Genomic DNA, 23,026 nt, shown 5'->3' with positions numbered 1-23,026 from the left:
GAAATAAAAAAAAGAATTGTTAAATAAATTAAAATTTATGACCACATGAACCACAAAACTTAGAACTTGCAGGACATAATTCACCACAATTATCACAAAACTTTTGACCTTCTAATTTCATTGTTTTTTGAGGAGTAACAGGTTGAGATGAAGGTTGACTCATTGGTTTAGAATTAGATTGAGTTAATGGTTTTTCATCACCAAGATCAACAACTAAATTTTCTTTGCTTACAGCTAAATGACTATTATTAATTAATTGTTCATATACTTCATCTTTTTGTGCTACTGAAGAACGAGCTACAACTTCATCAATACAAACAGTAAAAGTAACAATAAAAGCAGGAATAGCACATACTTTTTTAAGAAGATATTTACCATATTTAACAACATAATCTCTTCCTTCTCTTCCTAAAACTACACGACAAAGAATAACTCTATAAGGATGATAACCATCTTTAATAGCAATATGAACATCTTTAGTAAAGAATGCATTAAAATCAGAAAGAGTATTTTCACATCCTTGATTTATTATTTTATCAAAATTTTCTACTGGTGGACAAATCCATAAATTTACACTTTGAAGATTTTTTGCTCCAATTGTTTTCTCCATTTCTGCTCTAGTATTTTCAAAGTTCATTAAAATACTACCAGATGGCATAACTTGTTCTATAGAATCAATTTCATATTTATCTACTCCACTATTACTTTCTTTCCATTCTTTCATAACAATCTTTTTTGATCCTTCAGTTGCTTGTTTAACAATTGTTGGACGTTTTGACATTAATTAAAAACTAAATGGAATTACTCAGTTCTAACTTGACTTGATCTGGAAATTAAATATGAACAAACTAAAAATTATTTCTTTTCTTAAAATGTCTTATAATAGTTCAAAACGTTGCAAAAACTGTGGTTCAATAAATCATTGGACTTATCAATGTACTGTTGAAATTGAAGAAAAATCAAGACCAACTGCTTCTGAAAGATTACGTGGAATTGTTCCAAAGAAAATAACTGTTGAACCAATTACAAATAAAGAACTTTACCCAAAACTATGGGAAAAAGCACTAAATCAAGCAAGAAAAGAAATTATGACAATAGTAGAAGATCAAAAAGAAAAAAGAAGATTATTTGAAGATGAAATTGAAAGGAAAAGACAAAATGATAAATTAAAACAAATGGAAAAGGAAAAAATTAAAGATGAAAGTGAAAATTATAAATTGGAAGAATCTCATTTGACTGATTGTAATAAAATTGATATAACTGATACTGACAAACTTTATAGAAGGAAAATTCAAGAATATTCTAAAAGTGAATCATATTCTCCTAGTAGATCAAGAAGTTATTCTAGGTCTTATAGTTATTCTAGAAGTAGATCAACCAGTCGTTCTAGAAGAAGACACTATTATTCTTCTGAGAGAGGAAGATCTTATTCAAGAAGAAGATCTTATTCAAGAAGAAATGATAGACATTATGAGTATAATAGAAGGTCTTATTCCTCAAGAAGATCTTATGACTCATCACCAAGATCAAAGTCTAGAAGACGTTATTAAAAATTGATTGGTTTGTAAGTAAAATTTTAACTTTAATTCTTTGATAAATCTAAGTCAAATCGTCACTAAAACCAAAAAAAAAATTTAAAGGGTAAAACTTAAAATTAATTGAAAAAAGAACTTAAAATTAAATATTTTAATGAATCAATTAGATAAAGAAACATTAGAGAGAATTCAAAAAACTATAGGAGATGGAATGAGTTCAATAATAAGAGAATATACTATATGGCTAAGAATGAATGAAGTTTGATAATATATACTTTAAATACAATAAAAAGAATAATAAAAAGAGATAATAAAATGTAGTTAAATATAGAATCTGATAAATTAAAAAAACAAATTCAAACAAATCATTTTACAACTGTTTGTAGATTAATAAATATTTTATTTTAATATTTAATAAAAATTTTATTTATCATTAAATGTAAAAAAAGAAATGAATTAAATCAAATTAGATGCTTAAGGCTGAATTAATAGAACGTTATAGAGCAAGTAATACTATTCGAGTAAAATGTTTGTACTAAAAAAACATAATTAAAAAAAGTTTATTAAAAATAAAAAATAATTAAAATAGTAAAACCATTGGAAGTATCATTCCAAGAAGAAACAAAAGAAGTAAGATTACCTCCTATTATGTTACAAGAAAAACAAAATAAAAGTAATGGAATAAAGAAAAAACCTAAAAGAAGTATAAATGGGAATGAAGTTGAAGAAAAAAAAGCAACACGTAGAAAGAAAAATGTTAAAGCAAGATTAATATGTGAAAGTGATGAAGATAAAATTGCAGACCTTGATAGTAAAAGTATTGTTAATTCAAGGTATTGTTTAGGAAGAGCAAAAATTAAAACTGGTGATGATCATTTCATTTATTTAAATAAATTCACAGAAAATAGATCTATTTCTCATGTACATGGATATATTAGTTATAATAAAGATATTGGACTATTTGTTTTTATGAATGCTGGAAGAAATGGAAGTATTGTTAATGGAAAAACATTATTTAATAATGATCAAGAAATTTTAACGAATAACTCTATTATTGAAATGGGTGGATTTAAAGTTAGAATTATTTATTTAACTTGTTGAGTTTGGTAAAGAAATTTAATTGATTTTATGTATTATAAAAATGACTTAATGAAGTATATGACTTGTTATGACAAATTGATGAGTAAGATCAATATAATTAAATTTAAGAATAATATTAATTTTTTTTTATTATTCACTTTTAAAACTTCATTTAATACTATAAATATTTCCTTTTTCTTTTGTTATTAAAACTCAATTGAACAAGAGATAAAAAATAGAAATAAGATTTTTGTTTCCTCAACTTAAAACTCATATAATGGAATTATCGTGTATGAAAAAGCCTACCTTGACTAAAAGTGCATTTATAGCTAAACGTATTGAAACAGAAGGTAATGGTGTTTATTCTGTTTCTTGTGGTGATGTTGATAGAAAACAAACATTATTAACAAGTAAAAGAGCATCAACAAATAGAGATGCTGCACAACAATCATTTCTTATTGGGTTATTAGTTAATAATGGTTTTCTTGTTAAGTTAAAAAAATTATATAAACGTGGAAAGACTACAAAACAACTCTTTGTTATTGAATCAATTTGGAAAGAGGGAATAAATTGTTTTAATATTGATTTAATTGGAAATATCCCTGGTGATAAGAAAGTCAAAAGAAGAAATATAGATGCTACTACTAATCATGTTATGTTACAAATTGCAGGAGATTATTGTTCATTATCTTATGATGTTAAAAAAGGTAAAACAAGCTCCAAATCATATCAAATGGAAAGAATTAATTCTGCTAATACTCGAGGAAAAATATTTGATTCAAAAATGATTCAAATCATTGGAACAGAAATCAATCAAAATTTAGCCTCATGGATTACTTCTTCAGGACTGGAGATTCATCCTAATGATTTTAGAATTTGTAAGTATTATAATATATAAATTATTAAACTTTTTATTTTTCTTTGTTTCACTCTTTTCGTTTTTGTTTGAATGTTTTTCTTGAGAAACAAACTTTTTAACGTCAAAGTTAGTTTGTCTTTCAAAAAAAAGCGAAAAGTCTATTTTTATATAAAAAATAGTCAATTAATAGATATATCCATAATTTGATTTTATGGTTATTGAGAAGTGTTTATTTCAGTTTCTTCATTATGCTCTATTGGTGTAATAGAGTTCATTTCTTACATGCTCGCATTAGATTGTTCTTCTTCTAATGTGATGCCAGAATTGAATGTGTAAAACATTAAGTCTTTCATATTTTTTATTATTATTGTTCGTAGGATTTAGGGGAAGTGTAATTGTAATTTTAGTGTTTTTAATCTTCTTGCTGATTCTTTGTGAATTAATCCATTTATAGATAATATTACAGGTATTATTTCTACATATATTATTTCTCTATTGTTTCTTAATTTCTCTTGTAATTCTTTGTATTTATTTATTTTATGAATATAATTGAATTTTATATTCATATCTTGACATATAACAACATCTATAATATATCATTTCTTTTCTTTCATATTTTGATATTATATATTATGTCTTCTAGCATTGAATTAATTGTCATTAACCAATAAATCTTTATTGTAAGTTATGACCATTTTATCATTATTAATACATTTAGGAGGATTATTAAAGTCGATAGCATCAAATTCATTAAAATGTGTAAATAATAAGTGTTTAAATATTTGTTTACATACATAATCATGTTTTGATATTTGATTCTTTTTCATTACAGGACATCCTAACAATATATGACTAATAGATGCAATTGTGTTATGACAATGTTTACAATATTTTAAAGCATCATTTTGGAGTATTTTGGATTTAATATTTCCTGTCATACTTACTCCTTCTTGCATTTTTACTATTTGGAGGAATGCATTTCTTTTTATGTTTAATGACCTCCAAGTGGCTACTGTTAATTTCTTATCATTGAAAGTGCCATTTGCACATCTTATATATTCACCACATTTCTTTTCTTTCCATTCTTTTAAATATCTTTCATTCAATTCATTATTTACCCATTCAAATATTTCCTTTACATCATGTTTTCTTTCATTTAATTCTATTACATTCATTAATTCATTAAAATTAATCTTCTTACCAAATGCTTTCTTCATTCTTTTAATTATTCAATTTGAATTTTCTTTTATTGCCTCTATCATTTCTCCTATTCCTGTGTTTGATCTCCACTTATATTTTAAGTATATTCTTAATAATTCTTTAGCACATTCATCTCTTGCTGACATTAATCCTAATCCCATTTCATTTATTTTAACATATAATCTACTTTTGGGAATATTTCTACTGTATAATTGGAGGTGTATTAATGATTTTCTTATTTGTTTATCTATCTTCTCCAACTCTTCTAGTTTATATTTGACAATACAAAATCCATATCTTAATTTGGAGTTTATATCATTATTAATCTTTCTTATTGTATTGAGGCTGCTGTATTTCATAGTGTTTAATGATGATAAAATAGAAGACACATCATTTAATATTCTTGTACAATATTTATTAATATTTACTTTATCTCATATTTCAATACAAAGATATTTATAATGATTGTCAATAGTTACTCTTGGTAGTTCAGCTAATTCTCCATTTATTTGACTATTAATATTAGTCATTATCCCACTCTTTTCTACATTAATTTTTAATCATATTTCATTAAATATTTCTTTAGTTAATTTGTGTGATTTTTCCATTTCATCGAGGCTATTATTCATTATCTTTAAATCATTCATATACAATATGTGGTTTAACTGGATTTGTTTTTCTTCTCCATTCATTTTAATATTTAATTTGCTTATTTGTTTATCTAATTGTTTAGATAATATGTCAATAGATAATACAAATAAGAGTGGAGATAAACTATCACCTTGTATTATTCATATTTCTACATTAATCATACCCACACTTTCTTGATTATAATTAAATTAAGATATGTATTATTTAAAATATAATATATTATTAATTACTGCTAGTGGGATATTGAAATAAATTAAACAATGTTTAATCCATTGATGATTAATACTATCATATGCTTTGGAGACGTCATAATATGTTTCTACCAACTTCAATTTAGCCTTTATTAATAATTGAATGGTTATAGTGTTGTATAATAATCCTTCTTTTGATGCATATGTATATTTCTTACATCCAATTTGATTTAATGAGAGTTGTTTTTCAATTGGATTTAACATCAATTGATTTTCTATTTTCATTTTTAATATTGATGTATATACTTTTAACAGACAATTTAAACAAATTATTTGTCTGTAATTTTGTTTGTCTAATTTATCTCATTTCTTATATATTAATATTGTTCTTCATTGAATAAAATGAAGAGGTATTTCATTAGGATTGTTTAACCATTCATTAAATAATTTTATTAAATATTTCATTGGTTGTTCTAAATATTTAATCCAAAATCCTTGTATTTTATCAACTCCCGGTGCCTTCCAGTTAGCAATAAATTTAATAGCACAGTCTAATTCATCATGAGTAATTATGAACATTCTATCATTAATTTTATCTACAATTAATATTTCATATAAATTAATATTTAGATAAAATCTATATTAGTGTTAGTTTCATAGATTCCTTTCCAGAAATTAATAGTGGAGATATTATCTGGATATTCATCTTCTTTAGATTTATTTAGATGTTGCCTTTTTCCATATTTCATCATTTTATAATTCAATTTTATTCTTTTCCAATTATTCTTTCTTGCTTCTATTTCTATTATTTTCATCTTTCGGATGTATTTATAATAGTTTATTTGTTCAATTGTTTTTATTTTAATATGATATATATCATTTTTCTTAATATGTAATATTCTTTTTAATTTCATATATTGTTTATTATGAAGTAAATCTCTCAATCTACATATTTTTGATTGTAATATTCTTTCTATACTTCTCTTTCCACTTCTTTCTTGTTTATTTTTATTAATGATGTTAATAGTGGAAGATACAGATTTAATATAGTGATAATAATCATCTAATGTATTGATTAATATTTCATTTTTATTAATAATATTAATTATTTGATGTATTTTCTTCTTATTGTAATAATAGTTAATAAATTGGACATCTTCTTGCTCTTTCATTTCTTCTTCTTTAAATATTTTCATTACCTCCTCTTCTTCTATTTCTTCTTTCTTGTTCACTTTTGATATTATTTCTTTTAATTCATTATCTTTCCATTGGTGTTTTATTATTTCTTCTTCCATTATTCTATTTATTTCTCTTTTATTTTCATTCTTTATTTTAAATGTCTTCTTTAATATTTCTTTATATTCATTAATATCATTTATTTTAATTTCAATTTCATATATTAATCTTTCTATTATTTCTTCTTTAAGTTGACCTCTTAATTTTCTTTCAAACATTTTTAAAGCAAAACATTTATAAAGTGTTAAAATTTCTTCTTCTCTGTTTGCTTCAATTGTTTTTTGATTATCTAATTCTAATGTGATGATCTTCTTATGCTGAATATCCATTTCTTCAATGGATTTCTGCATTAACTTTCTTTTTTTTGGAAGATCATATTCACTTGATGATATTTCATCAGCTACTACCACATTGGGGGAGAGGTCATTTACTATTTGTGTTTCAGATGAGTCTGTTATATTGTAAGTTACCTCATATTTCTTCTTTTCTTCCTGTGTGTTTTTATTTTCTAATTTAGATAATTTATCTTTCAGGAAGAGTAATTGTTGTGTTAAATTATTTATTTCAAACATTTTCCTCTCAGACTCAGCATGGAATTTGAATATTTTTTTATCGCACTCGTGGTTTTTTGTGCTTATCTCCTTCTCATGCTTCTTCTTTAATGCCATAATATCTTTTGTTAGTTTATTAATGGTTTATTCTTTTATTTGTATTTCCTTTTTCATTTCTTCTTTCTCTTTCATATCCTCCTCTACTTTCTTTTCTATTTCTTCTACTCTTTTTTTCTTTTTACTGTTTTCTTCTTCCTCTTCTTCAATATTTTTCTTTATTTTTATTTTCAACACTCATTACATAGTTATTTTATGTTTTATTGTCTTTAATCTCAATTGGGTTGTATTGATTATTGTCTTCTTCTTCAATACTCAATATTATTAATTTCTGCTTTTCTATTTGTTTTGGTTTTTTCTCATGCAAGAAAATACCATCTCCTCCATATTGTTGGTGATGTATATTCTTTAGTCTTGGTATTTTTAATTTCTTCTACTTCTTGTGGTATAAGTATTTTAATTTCTTCTTCAATGCGTCTTTTCCAATATTCTTGGTTTTGTATTTCAATCATTTCTTTTCTTTGATTTCTATTTTGTTTCTTATTTTGATATTGTTTATACCTTCTTTGTGTGTTATTGTGGTATTTATTTCTATTATGATGGTATTGTTTATTTCTATTGAAGTTATTATTAAAGTGTTTATGATGGTTATGAATGAATTGATGAGTAAAATGATTTGTATCATCTATGTTGTGATAGTTATTGTTATAATTATTATTGTAATGGTTAGTGTGATTATTCATGTATCTCTATCTATACAGATAATACCTATTTTCACTCATTCTTCTGTCATTTATATTCTTTGGTTGATGTGAATTTCTTCTTTTTTGGTTATTTGTTTTTTATATATTTTTTTATGGTGTCTTCTGTAATGCATCTATTTTTTTAAGTCTATTTTTATAAAAAAAATAATAAAGAAAAATAACATGAAAAACAAAAAATAATATTTTAGAAAAAGAAAAAACAAAAACAAAAAAAGAACTTAATTATTACAATCACAAAAAATAAAAGAATGAGCATATTAGGATTTACTAAAGATTGGACTACAGAATTTTATGACCAAAGAAGTAACTTCTTAGGTGGGACTATTGTTGAAAATTCTGTTCAAACAGTTACCATTTCTGAACCTCTTACATGGGCACAAACTGCTGATGAAATTAAAAACAAAAGTAAAGACATTGTTTATAAAAGTTTGATATTTGACTTATTAAATGAAACATTTTAAATTGTGATAGTTAGATACTTATTATTATAGTCGATGACTTATCAAGATTACAGAAGAAATATTTGTCTATTGATTTAGATGATTATGAAAGTATTGGTAAAGAAGTTGATATGAAAACAAATGAAATCAAATTGGTTTGTTAATGAATAATAAATTTGTCATTCAAAAGAGAAAAAGAAATAAGAAATAATAATGATATAGAATTTAAAACAATTACAAAATGAAGTAATTAAATTTAATAGATTTAAAGAAGAAGATAATCCAACATTAATTCAAAATGTTCAAACAAACTTAGCAGAAGAAGTTAACAAAGTTGCTGAACAATTTAAAAGTCAAAATAAAAGTTATTTACTCAAATTAAAACAAAGAACAAAAAAATTTGACGATTGTTTTACTACTGAAGGAGAAGAAGGTGTATATTCATTTGGATTTGATGAAAAACAATTAAATATGTTAAGTGAGTCAGAAGAAATGGTAGATCAACGAGTTGCAGAAATAAAAAAAATAGCTAAAACGGTTCAAGAATTAGCAGAAATGACACAACAATTAAATATGTTAATTCATGAACAAGGAACAATTATTGATCGTATTGATTATAATATTGACCATACAGAACATCAAGTATCAAAAGCTGTTGAAGAAATTAAACAAGCAGAAACATATCAAAAAGCTACTCGAGTTAAAATCATTGTATTGATTTTATTAATATTAATTTTAGGAGCAATTATTGTTCTTGTTCTTAAAGTTGCTCTTTAATGAAATAATTCAATTATTTGTTCTAAAAGTTGTTATTTTTGATAATTATTCTTCTTTTTTATCATCTTTATAAATTTCAGTAGCATTAGAAATAAGAAATTCTACGATGTCATACATTCTTTTATCTAATGAGTCGTGGCTATCCCAAGCTAAACAAGGTGTCATTTTTTCAGCTATAGACCTTGGTGTTTTTATTACTTGATTATTTGCAATAAAATGAAACGTTGTAAATAATAGTTTTTGAACTGCAATATTTTCTTCTGTTTTTGTATGAATTAATAATGATAAATCATTTTTAGATAAAATACCATCAACATTAACACTCCCAAGATATTCTTTTGATGGATGAAGAAGTGGAAATGGTAATGATCGAAGGTATAATTTTAATACTTCAGTAGCTAATGTATAATTCCATTTTTGTACTTTAATTCCTTTATTAATAAGGTTTAAAGTCATTAATATTTCATTTTGAGAAACTGTTTGAGTAAAACATTCATTAGTATTTCTCATTATTTCACATATTTCATCTAATATTATTGGGTATAATTTATTTGTTCTTTGATGGTAATCAATTAATGGTATTCCAAATACTTGTAATTTAATATTTGAGTTAATAACTTCATTTAATAATTGATTCCAAGTTCTACACTCCTCTTTATTTTTAAATATAATTTTAAATGTTCTTCGACAAGTAGGTTTAGTTTCAACTATTTTAAGTAATTTATAATCGTCTATTGTTTTTGAGGGAATTATTTTTAAATTAACAATTTTTAATACTATAATATCTTTAAAGTCAAATTCTGAACGTCTTTGAAATGCTTTTTTGGGGCAATCTGTTAATGTTAATTCATTTTCTGTTAAAATCATAACATAATACTCTGCTAATTGAGGTGTATCAATATATACTGGATTACTATAGTCAAATTGTGTTGTTGTATATTCAGCTACTAATGACTTAATTATTACTTTTGTTGACATGTCATTTGTAAATTGTTGCATCAAAATAAGGAAATCAGAAAATGAATTAATTGGAGTTTTTTTGTTATAACTCTTTTTTATTGTATTTAAGATCATTTTTTTTTGTTTTCTTTGAGTTGGTTTTGAAAATAAGTTGATTTATTTAAAAATAAATTATCTTTTTGTTTCAATTCTTCTTTTTTTATAACATTAAAATTATTTTATATTTTTAGAACGTTTCATAATTAATCATGTTTCATAGTTATAAAAATTTTATTTATTAAAATGAATGTTTGAATATTTTAATTTAATTTTGTGGAAGTAATAAATGTTATAAACTATTTTATTAAATGTAATGAAATTATAAATTAGAATAAATTCCAGAGTTTTGATAGATGAATGTTTATTTCATAACTACATTTTATTAAGAAATTATTTCTTTTATAATGAATCATTTTTAACGATGACTATAAGATTTTATTGTTTAAAATAGGGAGTTATTTAAGTGTGATATTGTTATACACTTAAATTAATATCATTTTTGTTTCATTAAAAGATTCATTTCTCTCATTTATAATTGTTCAGTAAATTCTTCATAAGAAATGAGAATAAGATAATGAGATTATTAAAAATGAAATGGAATAAAATATGATTGTTTATTCATGTTAAGCGTAGTTAAATAAAATTGAATTAATATAAATTAGAAAGAAGCAACGTTTTAATTTCCTTTCTTTTAAGTTAAAAATAAATAATAATGGTTTTTACAATTAAAGGTTTATAAAAAATTATAACTATTCAATTAATTCATATAATTAATTTCAATGAATATGAATATTATGTATTATTGTAGAAATAATAGATAACCATTATTTAAATACAGTATGAATAAATTTGTAAATATTATATTATATAAAATGAAATTTAAAAATAATAATAAGGATAAAAGAAATGACGTGAATAAAGAAGAAGTAAAAAAATCCACTTGGTTATTATTGGAAGGAATTCAAGTAGTAATTTTATTTTAAAGAAAATGAGTTTGTTATTGGTGATAGAGTTACTTTAAAAACCAAACAACCCATTAGCATGGTTGGAGATTTTGATAGGAATGATGTGTTTATAATTGACATTCCAGGAGTTTAAGTTTCTGCGAGAATAGATACAAAATGGATATGTAGAATGTTAGACTTTATTAAAGAACAACAAGAAATACAATTAGATAGATATTATTTCCAACATTAATTAATACAAATTTCAACAATTAAAAGGGTATAATTAAAAGTAATTATAAAGAATTTTTAAACATAAACATTTTGAAATATGACTGTGTAATATATATGGAATGATATTCATGTGTTAATGGGAATATAGTAACAAAGTAAGCATGAAAAGAGTATCAAAAAGTAAAAATGAATATTTCTAAGAAATAACACAGCATGAAGAGAGCAATATTCAATGTATTTTATTGATTCAAAACTCAAATAAGGAAAAGGTAATAGAATATCAGAAAAAAGAAATTGAATGTCATTTTAAGTGAGTAAAAGTATCTCATCACTGAGTATCAAGAATATTAAAAATAATAAAGAAAGAATGAAATTAAGAGTGATGAAATAAAAAGCATTCATGAAATGTTGATATCAAAGATGTAATTAAACAAGAAGAAGGAGTTAAAAAAATTTTAAGGAAAAAATGGCAAAATTATTTTATAATACAATTCCAATAAATGATGAATCAAGAAAAGTATTTCATAATATAATAGAATTAATTTATATACTAAATGTGATAAAGTATTTAATGATGTAAAATAGATAATCAAGTAATATGTATAAAATTGATTATTCAAAATACTTGAAGAAGAAAAGAAGTTGGATGAATGTAAAAATGAATAATATTCAAAAGAAGACAGAGTAAAATATTGAAATATAGTAAGGGAACGAAAATTAGCAAAGAAAAAATGCATCTAAATAATTTACAAAAAAGAAAAAAGATGCAAAATAATTTGCATCATTAGATTTTTCCACTTTATTATATTTTGCTCCTAACAAATAAAAATAAAAAAATAAAAAGTATGATAAATACAGAATATATAAATATTTATGTTTATATTTTATATTCATTTCTATTTTGTATGAAATATTAATGGAATAAATGATTTGATTATTCATATTTATTTGTATTCTTTTTATTCTTTTATTTATATTTTATTTATCTATCGTATTTTTATATATTTATTTCTTTTTATATTATTTATATCATTGTATTCTTCTTATTATCTATATATTATTATATTATTCTTATTTTATGTTTTTTGTGTTTATATTATTTAGATTTTCTTATTGTTATTCTTTTCTATCTAGATGTATTTGTTTATTCATCATTATCATTTTTATATTATTATCATTTATATCTACTTTCAATTTATATTTATTCTCTTTTGATTTATATTAATATTAAATTTATCTTTTATACTTTGATTTTATTATTATATCATTTATTATCATTTCTCGTTTTATTTATCATTTATTCTTATTATTCTTTTATTTTATATTCTATATCATATATTCATATCATATATTCATTTATATTTTATCACTTATTATATGTTATAATAACATAACACTTATGATTGATTATATAATAAACATCATGATGAAGTTATACATATAAATAATAACATAAAAAAGAGTAAAATATTTTTCAACAATAAAACAATATTAGTTATTTTACATCATTAAATTAGACACTTTTATTTCATATTTCTAATTTTTACATTAAAAATACACTTTTTATTTCTTCTTTTCTTCTTTTATTACATCTTTGTGATTTATTACTCTTTATCTTCTTTATTTTTATATTCTCTACTTTCTACTTTTATTCTTTTTATATTTATATTCTTTTAGATCGAAGGTGGCACGTCTGAAACACCACACATAAACCCTAGTACAAATTCATTCTTCGACTCTCCCAGTTATTATCTGGTTATGACGGTGCTTTTGAATTAGGAATGTATTAGGGAATGCTGCAAAGGGTGCAGCAAGAGAATACAGTAGAATATTACATGGATGTAATATAAGAATCTACTGAAGTGTGGGTATGACTAAAAGAAGATTAGTCAAAGTAAGACTAAAAGAAAATTAGTCAAAGTAATATAGTAGTAATAAAATGATTCCTTCTCCCATTCATAAAATAAGAAAAATGAAATTCCTGAAAATTAAGGCAGAAAACAAACAAAGGCTTAAAAAGAAGAAATAAGCAGAAGATGTTTGAAACCCCTTAATTAGGAGAAATAAAACAAAGAAATGCTTTCCTCATTTTGCAAGAAAAACCTAAAGAATATGTTCAACAAAGAGATTACTCTTTTTTTTAAACAGCTCAGGGATGGGATTAGTCTCCCCTGAGCTAGGAAGAATAGATGAAAAATCTATTAATACTTAATTAATTACTTTTTCTTATATTTATATTCTTTTTATATTATTTGTTTTTCGTTGTTTTTCTATTTCTTTCTTTGCAAAAAGAAACAATGTCAGTTTGCTCATGGTGTAAACAACAATGCATGTTCTGTGGATAAGTATTGAAGAGTGGATCAGTTGTACTTCTTTGTCATTCATGTAGAAAAGGAGGATCAAAATGTTTGATTTGTGGAAAAACACTTGGAAGTGCAACACCAGCAAAAGCATGTGGAAAATGTTACAATAAATTACGTAAACCAAACACATGTATGAAGTGTGGATGCCGAACTAATTAATTGAATCAATTAAATGAAAACTAAAGAAATAAAAATTATAATGAACAATCAATAACAATCAATTTTCTTATTAAACAGTTTTAATATAAACTAAAACAAAACAAATACTTCAAATTAATATTTAATATCAATATTTCATATTGCAAATGAAACAAATACAATAAAATAAGAGAATATGAATAACTAATTGTGAAAAATAAAACAATGATAATATCCAATATCATTAAATAATAATTAAATAACTAAAAATTATTCATATAATTTCATCAATAAATAATACAATATGATAATAAACATTAAATGAAATATGAAGATAAAGAGAATAAATATAAATAATAACAAGAAAATAAAATCATTTAAACACAATCATAAAGAATAACAAAATAATAATAAAATAAGAAAGGAAATAAAGTGAATAAAGATATAAAAGAAATAAAACAACAAATAATAACTATTCAATAATTATCTAATTTATAATAATGATGAAATTCATTATAATCATTTATTATTAAATTAATTAATATCACCATTTTATCATTTTATTTCTATTTTATTTCCATTATTTATTAAAAACACCCTCATTGAATATTTCATTAAATGAAATAAAATAAATCAACATTGAATTATGTAAATTTTTAATTCATCATTTCATTCATTGGCAGATGAATGAAATGGCTGTTCATATTCTTCATTGATTTGTTTTTATTCTTTTTTTATTTCATTTTCAATTAATTCAAGATTGAATCATTTCATTTCAATTACTATGATTCGTTTTGGTGTGAAACGATATGGATATTGTTTTCCACAAAGTGCATTTGATATTCCTTCATATTCAAATGAATATTCACTACAATATGATTTTGTTTTATCATTTTCTTTATAAACACAAATATCACCTCTATATCCATATCCAAATTCAAACAAACAATCATCTGTTTGATTATCTAACCAAAATGCATGTTGTGGTTCTTTAATATCAAATTTCTTCATTCCTTCCATTCTTCCTTTTGATTCTAATGAAAATACAAATGATTGTGAATCATTTATCCAATAACCACCATTAACTTTATCAATTTTAGAATTAACATATCCTCCAAATTTATTTCCTTCTGAATCTTCAATAATAATTATTATATGTTTTTTATTCCATATTCTTTCTCCAAATACTGATGTATTAATATTCCAATTATCAATGTCTGAATCAAATAGTATATTGGTTATTTCTCTATTTGTCCATTCTTCTATTTGTCGAATTTCTTCCATGGTGCTCATTCCTTTCATTCTTAATTTCTCTTCTTGTTTCTTTCTTTCTTCTTCTTTTCTTCTCTCTTCTTCCTCAACTTCTCGTATCTTTTTCTCGTGCTCTTGTATCTTTTTCTCTAGTTCTCGTATCTTTCTATCATGTTCTTGTATCTTTCTCTCTTGCTCTTGTTTCTTTCTTTCTTCTTCTTTTATCTTCTTCCTTGAGAAATAATCACTGTAATATGTTTTCCATTCTTCTTTCTTCTTATTAAATTCTGATGTGATTTTATCTTTTTCTTGTGGTTTTCTTAATATTTTATCTCTCATTTTCACTTCTTCAATTGAAATGATGTTAACTATTAGTTCATCCCATGTTTTACTTAGTGTTCCTTCATCATATTTACATTCTTCTATGATTCTTGACATTTGTTTCTTAATTATTTCTATTTGGTTGATTGTTTCTTGACTTTTCTCTATCACTAATTTTCTTCTTCTTTCGGTTTCATCAATCCTATCAAATATTCCTTCTCCTCTTTTAATTGCCTGTTCATATGTTTCATCATCTTTTATTTTAAATACTTCATTTTTAATACTTCCTAAATAATATTGATATTTCTTATTAACATCATCAATTGATTGTTGAATGTTTGGAAGTGTTTCTACTAATTCTTTAATCAGTTTGTTATTCTTGTTTATTAACTCTTCCATTTTAATTTAATTTGATATTTATAAGTTCAAAATATGGATGTTTAAATAGTTAATACACGTTATTAACATCAAGTCAGGTATTAATTTTAGCATCATTCTATTTTAAATAAATGTTATTTTTATCATTTTTACAATAACAATAATTATATAATAATATTAATAATATAATAATAATAAAATTATAATACTGTTATTTTCTATAATTAGTTTATTTTTTGTGTTTTTTACATTTTTTTTAACAAAAACAATATTCATTTTTTTTTTGTTATTTCATCTTTTGTGATTTGAATTTTTCTTGTTGCTTTTATTCTTGGAGGATATGAAGAAATTAAAAAGAAAGAAGGAAAATATGATATAATAATCACAAAGAAATATATTGAAACAAAAATAAAAAGATAGTTGAAAGAAAAACAAATCAATTATGATTAACCTCATCTTTATTTTTTCATCATGTTGAGAAGTGAGCAAATCAGTTTCTTCAACATGCTTTATTTCTATTGAAATATTGTTTTTTTTCAACCATGCTTGAATTAAATGGTTCATCATTTAAGTTGCTGCCTGATTTTTGTTTTAATTTTAATGAGTAATAAGTTATTTCTCATTCTTTATATTGTTGTTTTAAGGAGAGTATATCCATAACATAATGATTATTGTTCATCTCCTTTATCATCATCTTCTTCTCTTAAAGAAACACTGTTCATAGGTAATATCATTATATTCAAATTCACATACGGCAGTAACAATTATATATGCATCTTCTTTAATAAATTATAATTCTTGATACATAATACTCACCTTAATAAATAATAATAAATAATAAATTACTGTGAAATAGATATTATCTTACCAAAGTCACGTCATAACCAGATGATACTTTGAAGATTTTAAATATGGGAATATTTTATTGTTGAATATAGTGTATTTGACGTGCCATCTTCAAATCTATTCAAGAATAAACAATAAACTAATGACTAATGATTTTAACTTATTGTTCATGTGAGAATTTCTTCTCATCATTCACACCCTCCAGAGTCTACTTCTACTTATTCTTCTACATCACTGTATATTCCTGAATATTCTCCTCAATGTTTCATAATGTCTTTCATATATGATATTACAATATCTTTTACCATTATTTTCAGTCGAATTTTAATTCATTCATTTCTCAACAATCTAACTCTTTCTTTATTTATCAATCTTCCTACTGTTATTATGAATGATATAACTATTACTCTTATTATTCTTTCTATTTTTCTGATATATTCTTGTATTTTCATATATTTATTTTATCTGTAAATGTTTTACTTATATTATTGTCTCTTACTATTGTCATATCTATGATTATTGCTTCTTTTTTATTTAAATCTCTGACACAAATAGCTTATCTTTTATCAAAGTTTTCATTCTTATTTATTATTTCTTGATTCAAACCATAAGTATTTTATCTTTCTCTATTCTTCTTTTCTTATTATTAATTTCTTTGTATTTTCTTATTCTCTTTTTTCTTTATTTCTTCTTCTTTATATATCTCTTATTTAATTTTTAAATCTCTCCATATATATCTTCTAATTTATCATGTTTATTCGTCTGTGTTTTTTAGTGATTATACAGTTAAGAATGACATTATTTATTGTTGGTATTTTATTACAGATATTACTCATTGCATATTTTTGTTCATTTATCCAAATTACTTTTCTTATTCTATTATTTCTTACTTTTTCTTTATTTGAATATATACTTTCTTTATATTATTAATTGTTTTCCATACTTTATTTGTTTTTCTTTTTGTCGGTCATTTTATCTTCAATTCATTTTAAATATTCATTCATTCCTTACTTTCTTATTTCTCCACTTATTGTTATATTCTTCTTGAAACTTGTCTTTTATGTATTTTATTATTTTCTTTTTATCTTTATTTTTCGTTGTTTATTCTTTTTCCACATATTTTATACAATCTATTCAATATTCATTTCTTTTTCATATTTCTTTATTATATCTCATATTATATCTCATCTTTTCAACTATAATTATATATTTGTTCTTATTATTTAAATACAATATTCATCTCTTAAACTCTTTATTCCATTTCCATTTTATTTTGATTGAAATATAATCTACTCGTACACATTCCTGTACATATTATATTTCATTACTTTATTCATTTTCTTATCATTTTATCTATTTCATTTATTTTCATAATTGGTTATTTAACAACAGAAACATTGTATGTGAATTTTGGTATTATTTCTGTATTTATTCTATTAATATAATTCATATCATTTCATTTATTTCTTCTATTCATTCTTTTATATTATTAATTATTTTCCATATACATTCTGTATCATCATTTCTTGTAAATTTGATCATCTCATAATTATTTATATGAATATTCTTTATCTTATAATTGTATAATATTCGTGTTATCTGCATTACTTATATTTCCTCTTTTTACTATTCATCATTTATTTTTTATTTCAATTCTATTGATTCATTTGTTTCAATTATTTTCTGATGTGTTATTTCCATTTTGTTTCATTAGTTACTTTAATATCATCAATATATAATACATGTGTCACTTTTAGTCATTTTCATTTTAAAGAATTACATCAGAAATGATATTCATTTGTAATATGAATAAGAGAGAATATAGTCACATTATAAAATATAATTATTTATTTTGACTTCTCATATTTCTTTTTTATATTTATATCATATTTTATTCTCCATCTTTCACTCTTACTTTTTATTATTTGTGTTATTTGAAATTACATTTTTAAGTATTTTAATGTAATTTCTAGTCATGTATGATTTACATTATCAGATGCTTTTTATTATCATAAAATGTTTCTAATTATCTTTTATGTAGTGTTTCTCTTTATTTCTTTCTATTAAACTCTTTATACTTCATTCATTAGCTGCTAAACTCAATTTCTTGTTTCAATATTGACTTTTATTATTTTTAAATTTATTTTTATTCTTTATTAGTTATTCTTCTATCTTCATTTTTATGGTTGTTGTGAATATTTTCATAATTATATTCAAACAAGTGATTTGTCTACAATTCTCTGGATTTTTTATTATCTCCACCTTTATATATTAAAACTATTCTTCCTCTTAACATTTCTAATGTGATTGTTTTTGGTATTTCTATCTATTCATTAAATATATTCTTTATTTTATCTCTATTACTTTCTAATTTTTTAGATAATATCCTTGTAATGTGTTTATACATGATGCATTCTATGATGGTATTATAGTTATTACTTTTTCAATATCTTCTATTGTTATTGTTACTCTTTTCAAATTCATTGTTTTACTTTCTTCTATTATTTCTTTAATTCTTTCATTTTCTAAATTTATTTTTCTTTCTTTATTATATATTTGATTCAAAAATAAAATTGTTTCTTTTTCTTTTATTTAATTCAATTTCTTTCTTATTTCTTTTATTTCTTCATTCACTTCTATTCTTATTATTTTCTTCTTGTAATATTCTTATTCTTAATATCCTTCTTATTTTATAATTTCATCTTATTAATATATCTTGTATTTTATTTTACATTAGTTTATTTCTCCTATATTCTTTTTATATCATATAAATTTATATTCTATTTATTTTCAATTATATATATTATTTTATAATTGTTTTTGTATTTCTTTGATATTTCTTTCAATTCCCATTTCTTATTATTGTATTTTATTATTTCATCAAAAATATTACTATGAAAATAATACTAAATATAACTCCTTTCTTTTTTATCTTTTCCTTTTTCTTATTAAATCATCAATATATTCTGTATCAATCTTATTGTTCATTTTGTTTTGATTATTTCTTTTATTCTTTCATTTTCTGTATTACTTCTCATCTATTCTACTATTTTATTAACATGTTTTATGATATCTTTTTAATCCATCTCATTTCTTTGTTTATTTTGATATATTCTTCTTTTGTAATATCATTATGTTATTCTTTCTTTATTTTCTTGTTTCTTCCATTCTTCTATTCTTATTTTCTTTTTTTTTTAATTTATTATTTAATTTATTCATTCCATAACTTATGTATTTTCTTATTTTTGTTTCTCTTCTTTCTTCTTCATTTTTCCTTTTGTTCTATCATTTCTTGTTTCTCTTCTACTACATTACTCTTTTTCTATTCTTTCTAAATATTTTCCATACTTTCTATTCCTGATGTTGTTTGTCTTTTTATTGTTCCTTGTTCTATCTCTTTCTTCTCTCTTTTTCTTTCTATAATATTATTTTCTTCTTCTCTAAGTATTTCTTCTATCTATTCATCTCTTTTTCTACTTCTTCTGTTCATTTTTGTGTTTCTTTCTCTCTTTATTTTATTATTTTCTACATTTTATCTATTTGTTCTTGTAATTCTTTCTTTGTTTGTTCTTCTGTTTTTTATCCTTTGTTTATTATTCTCTATTTCATTTGCTTTCTTTTCTTTTTCTTTCTCTTTTATTATATCTTCTATTTCTTTTTGTTGTTCTTTCTTAATTACTTCTATTTCTTCTTCATCTGTTTCTTTAACTTCTTCTTGTATTATTTCTTCTTTTCTTCATTTCCATTGCTATTTCTTATTCTTCTTCTTTTCCAATTTTTTATTCTTGTTACTAACTTTCAATATCTTCAATCATTTTCATCCATTTTTTATTATTTCGTCTTCTCTTTCAAGTCTTTTGTTCCTCTATCTCTTTTCTTTCATATAATATCTTTGACTTCTATTTATCCTCTTCTGATTGTTTCTGTTTTTGTAATGATATTGTTTATATCTTCTATTAGGATAATAGTAATTTTGATGACAACATATATGTTCCAACAATTGTACCAATGTCTATTTTCAAAATGATCATATCTATGAACCATCTTATTTGTATTAAACATTTTTGGTGTATGTTAAATCAATTGTAATAATGAATATTCACATTAATCTCATTTGTTTCATGTAATAATTATTTTTATTTAAAAGTTGTGATGTATTCTTCAATGATTTAAGTAATTAATATTTATTTTATTGATTTCAGTTATTTCATTCACTTTCCAGGCATCTTTGGAGGTATTGCCTTGGAAAGCTACTCCACTAACTGATGGACCATTGCGAGATAAAATACCAGAACGTACAAGTTCTGATTTTTTATCGGCGATCTTTTTCAGGTCACCAATTACTTTAACATTAAATGAACCGAGCACGGCTCGGTCCATTCTGTCAAAGTAGTAGAGGAAATGGTCTATATCCTCTACTGCGTTAACAAGCAAGCTTTTCAATTCTGAAAGCTCGCGTCGAATTATTGTTCCTCGTTCTTCGTCCTCCTGATGAAAGACGAGGTCAATAATATCGAGAATCTCAGCACAATCTGATTCTTGAGAATCAGCGTGCTTCATTGAACTCTCATTGTTAACGCTCATTTCGACTAAGAATAATTATTAGATCATTATTGTTTTTATTAAAATTAAATGTTTAATTTTAGTATAGGGTTAATTTCTATTAAATTTAATATATAAAACTATAATAAAATATCCAAAAATTGTAATACCTACAATGATGCAAAAAGTGTAAGAAAAATAGAATATTCAAAAAGTGTAAGAGTTATAAAATATCTTTTTATTACTTCAAAAATATCTATAATAAGGAAATTACGAAAATAACGAAGATATAATACTTCAAAATAAGAAAATATCTAAGAATAGTTCAAAAATATCCAACAATCGTTCATTTTAAATGGAATACCTCAAAATATCTGTATCTGTTCTAAAAATATCTGTATCTATTCTAAAAATATAAATATAAATCTATTTATAGAAAAATGGTATTTTAAAAACAATAATATAAACATAAAAATGTTATATAAAACAATAGTAATAAAAATGTTATTTATCCCAAAAGGACCAGATTTTCCCACTGTGTATATATGATGTATCACACTATTGTCAAATTGTACCATAGAAAAATATTATAAAAAGATATAATTATAATTCAATAAATTAAAATTAAAATTTAAATAAAATGAATAAAAATATTTAAATAGAAAATAAATAAAAAGTAATTAATTAAGTATTAATAGATTTTTCATCTATTCTTCCTAGTTTAGCCGAGACTAATCCCATCCCTGAGCTTATTAAAAAAGAGTAATCTTTTTGTTTAACTTATCATTTATGTTTTTCTTGCAAATTGAGAAAATCACTTCTTTGTTTTATTTCTTCTTATTAATGTCTTCTCATCCTTCTTCTGTTTAATTCTTCTTTTTAACCTTTTGTTTATTTTCTGTCTTAATTTTAAACATTTTCTTTTTCCTTTTTTCTTAATTTTATGAATGAGAGAAGAGACTATTTCATTCCCATTATATTATTATGACTAATTTTCTTTTAGTCTTACCCACACTTTAGCAAATCATTTTCCTTGGTTAATACATCCATATATATTTTATAATTTCTTTTATTAATACATACCAATTCATATAATACAGTAAGTAATATTCAACCATAATAAATTGTTACATCTTTTTCAATATTAACAAATCAATTTCTAATTCAAACACACCATCGTAACTATATAATAACTTGGAAAGTCAAAACATGAATTATATTAAAGTTTGTTTATGGTGTTGATACAAAAAGAATAAAGAAAGAGAAACAATACATACAAAATGTTCATAAATAATACAAATTAATTATTATTTAATCATATTTAAGTAAATTCTATTAATACTTAATTAATTACTTTTTATTTATTTTCTATTTAAATATTTTTATTCATTTTATTTAAATTTTAATTTTAATTTATTGAATTATAATTATATCTTTTTATAATATTTTTCTATGGTACAATTTGACAATAGTGTGATACATCATATATACACAGTGGGAAAATCTGGTCCTTTTGGGATAAATAACATTTTTATTACTATTGTTTTATATAACATTTTTATGTTTATATTATTGTTTTTAAAATACCATTTTTCTATAAATAGATTTATATTTATATTTTTAGAATAGATACAGATATTTTTAGAACAGATACAGATATTTTGAGGTA

General features: G+C 22.6%; 7 protein-coding genes across 7 annotated transcripts, besides 7 other annotated features; 4 read left to right on the top strand and 3 right to left on the bottom strand.

Annotated features, from left to right (window-relative positions):
- Positions 1 to 28: 28 nt before the first annotated feature.
- Positions 29 to 781, bottom strand: EHI_164360 (uncharacterized protein; the record flags this gene model as incomplete). The annotated part of the gene is made up of 1 exon (XM_644154.1): positions 29 to 781. The coding sequence occupies one exon, from the start codon at positions 779 to 781 to the stop codon at positions 29 to 31; it is 753 nt and encodes a 250-aa protein (XP_649246.1).
- A 91-nt stretch (positions 782 to 872) lies between these two features.
- Positions 873 to 1,550, top strand: EHI_164350 (uncharacterized protein; the record flags this gene model as incomplete). The annotated part of the gene is made up of 1 exon (XM_643581.1): positions 873 to 1,550. The coding sequence occupies one exon, from the start codon at positions 873 to 875 to the stop codon at positions 1,548 to 1,550; it is 678 nt and encodes a 225-aa protein (XP_648673.1).
- A 139-nt stretch (positions 1,551 to 1,689) lies between these two features.
- On the top strand, positions 1,690 to 2,636 carry EHI_164340 (uncharacterized protein; the record flags this gene model as incomplete). The annotated part of the gene is made up of 4 exons (XM_644156.2): positions 1,690 to 1,794; positions 1,857 to 1,913; positions 2,006 to 2,063; positions 2,125 to 2,636. The coding sequence occupies 4 exons, from the start codon at positions 1,690 to 1,692 to the stop codon at positions 2,634 to 2,636; spliced, it is 732 nt and encodes a 243-aa protein (XP_649248.2).
- A 256-nt stretch (positions 2,637 to 2,892) lies between these two features.
- EHI_164330 (uncharacterized protein) lies at positions 2,893 to 3,513 on the top strand (the record flags this gene model as incomplete). Its single annotated transcript, XM_644157.1, has 1 exon — positions 2,893 to 3,513. One exon carries the CDS (start codon positions 2,893 to 2,895, stop codon positions 3,511 to 3,513), a length of 621 nt encoding a protein of 206 aa, XP_649249.1.
- A 131-nt stretch (positions 3,514 to 3,644) lies between these two features.
- Positions 3,645 to 7,579: a repeat region.
- Positions 7,447 to 8,239: a repeat region.
- A 133-nt stretch (positions 8,240 to 8,372) lies between these two features.
- Positions 8,373 to 9,341, top strand: EHI_164320 (syntaxin, putative; the record flags this gene model as incomplete). Its single annotated transcript, XM_644160.1, has 3 exons — positions 8,373 to 8,550; positions 8,616 to 8,719; positions 8,787 to 9,341. 3 exons carry the CDS (start codon positions 8,373 to 8,375, stop codon positions 9,339 to 9,341), a joined length of 837 nt encoding a protein of 278 aa, XP_649252.1.
- Positions 9,342 to 9,386: 45 nt separating this feature from the next.
- Positions 9,387 to 10,319, bottom strand: EHI_164310 (RhoGAP domain containing protein; the record flags this gene model as incomplete). The annotated part of the gene is made up of 1 exon (XM_644161.2): positions 9,387 to 10,319. One exon carries the CDS (start codon positions 10,317 to 10,319, stop codon positions 9,387 to 9,389), a length of 933 nt encoding a protein of 310 aa, XP_649253.2.
- A 2,877-nt stretch (positions 10,320 to 13,196) lies between these two features.
- Positions 13,197 to 13,743: a repeat region.
- A 2,649-nt stretch (positions 13,744 to 16,392) lies between these two features.
- Positions 16,393 to 16,801: a repeat region.
- Positions 16,751 to 16,934: a repeat region.
- A 16-nt stretch (positions 16,935 to 16,950) lies between these two features.
- Positions 16,951 to 20,770: a repeat region.
- A 206-nt stretch (positions 20,771 to 20,976) lies between these two features.
- EHI_164300 (uncharacterized protein) lies at positions 20,977 to 21,399 on the bottom strand (the record flags this gene model as incomplete). Its single annotated transcript, XM_642755.1, has 1 exon — positions 20,977 to 21,399. One exon carries the CDS (start codon positions 21,397 to 21,399, stop codon positions 20,977 to 20,979), a length of 423 nt encoding a protein of 140 aa, XP_647847.1.
- Positions 21,400 to 22,026: 627 nt separating this feature from the next.
- Positions 22,027 to 22,419: a repeat region.
- Between the last annotated feature and the right edge of the window lie 607 nt (positions 22,420 to 23,026).

Source organism: Entamoeba histolytica, genomic scaffold (genome assembly GCF_000208925.1).
Source record: "Entamoeba histolytica HM-1:IMSS scf_1104750518777 genomic scaffold, whole genome shotgun sequence".
Classification (NCBI taxonomy): Eukaryota; Evosea; order Mastigamoebida; family Endamoebidae; genus Entamoeba; species Entamoeba histolytica.
Note: the sequence above shows the minus strand (reverse complement) of the source record. Positions and strands in the feature narration are given on the sequence as shown.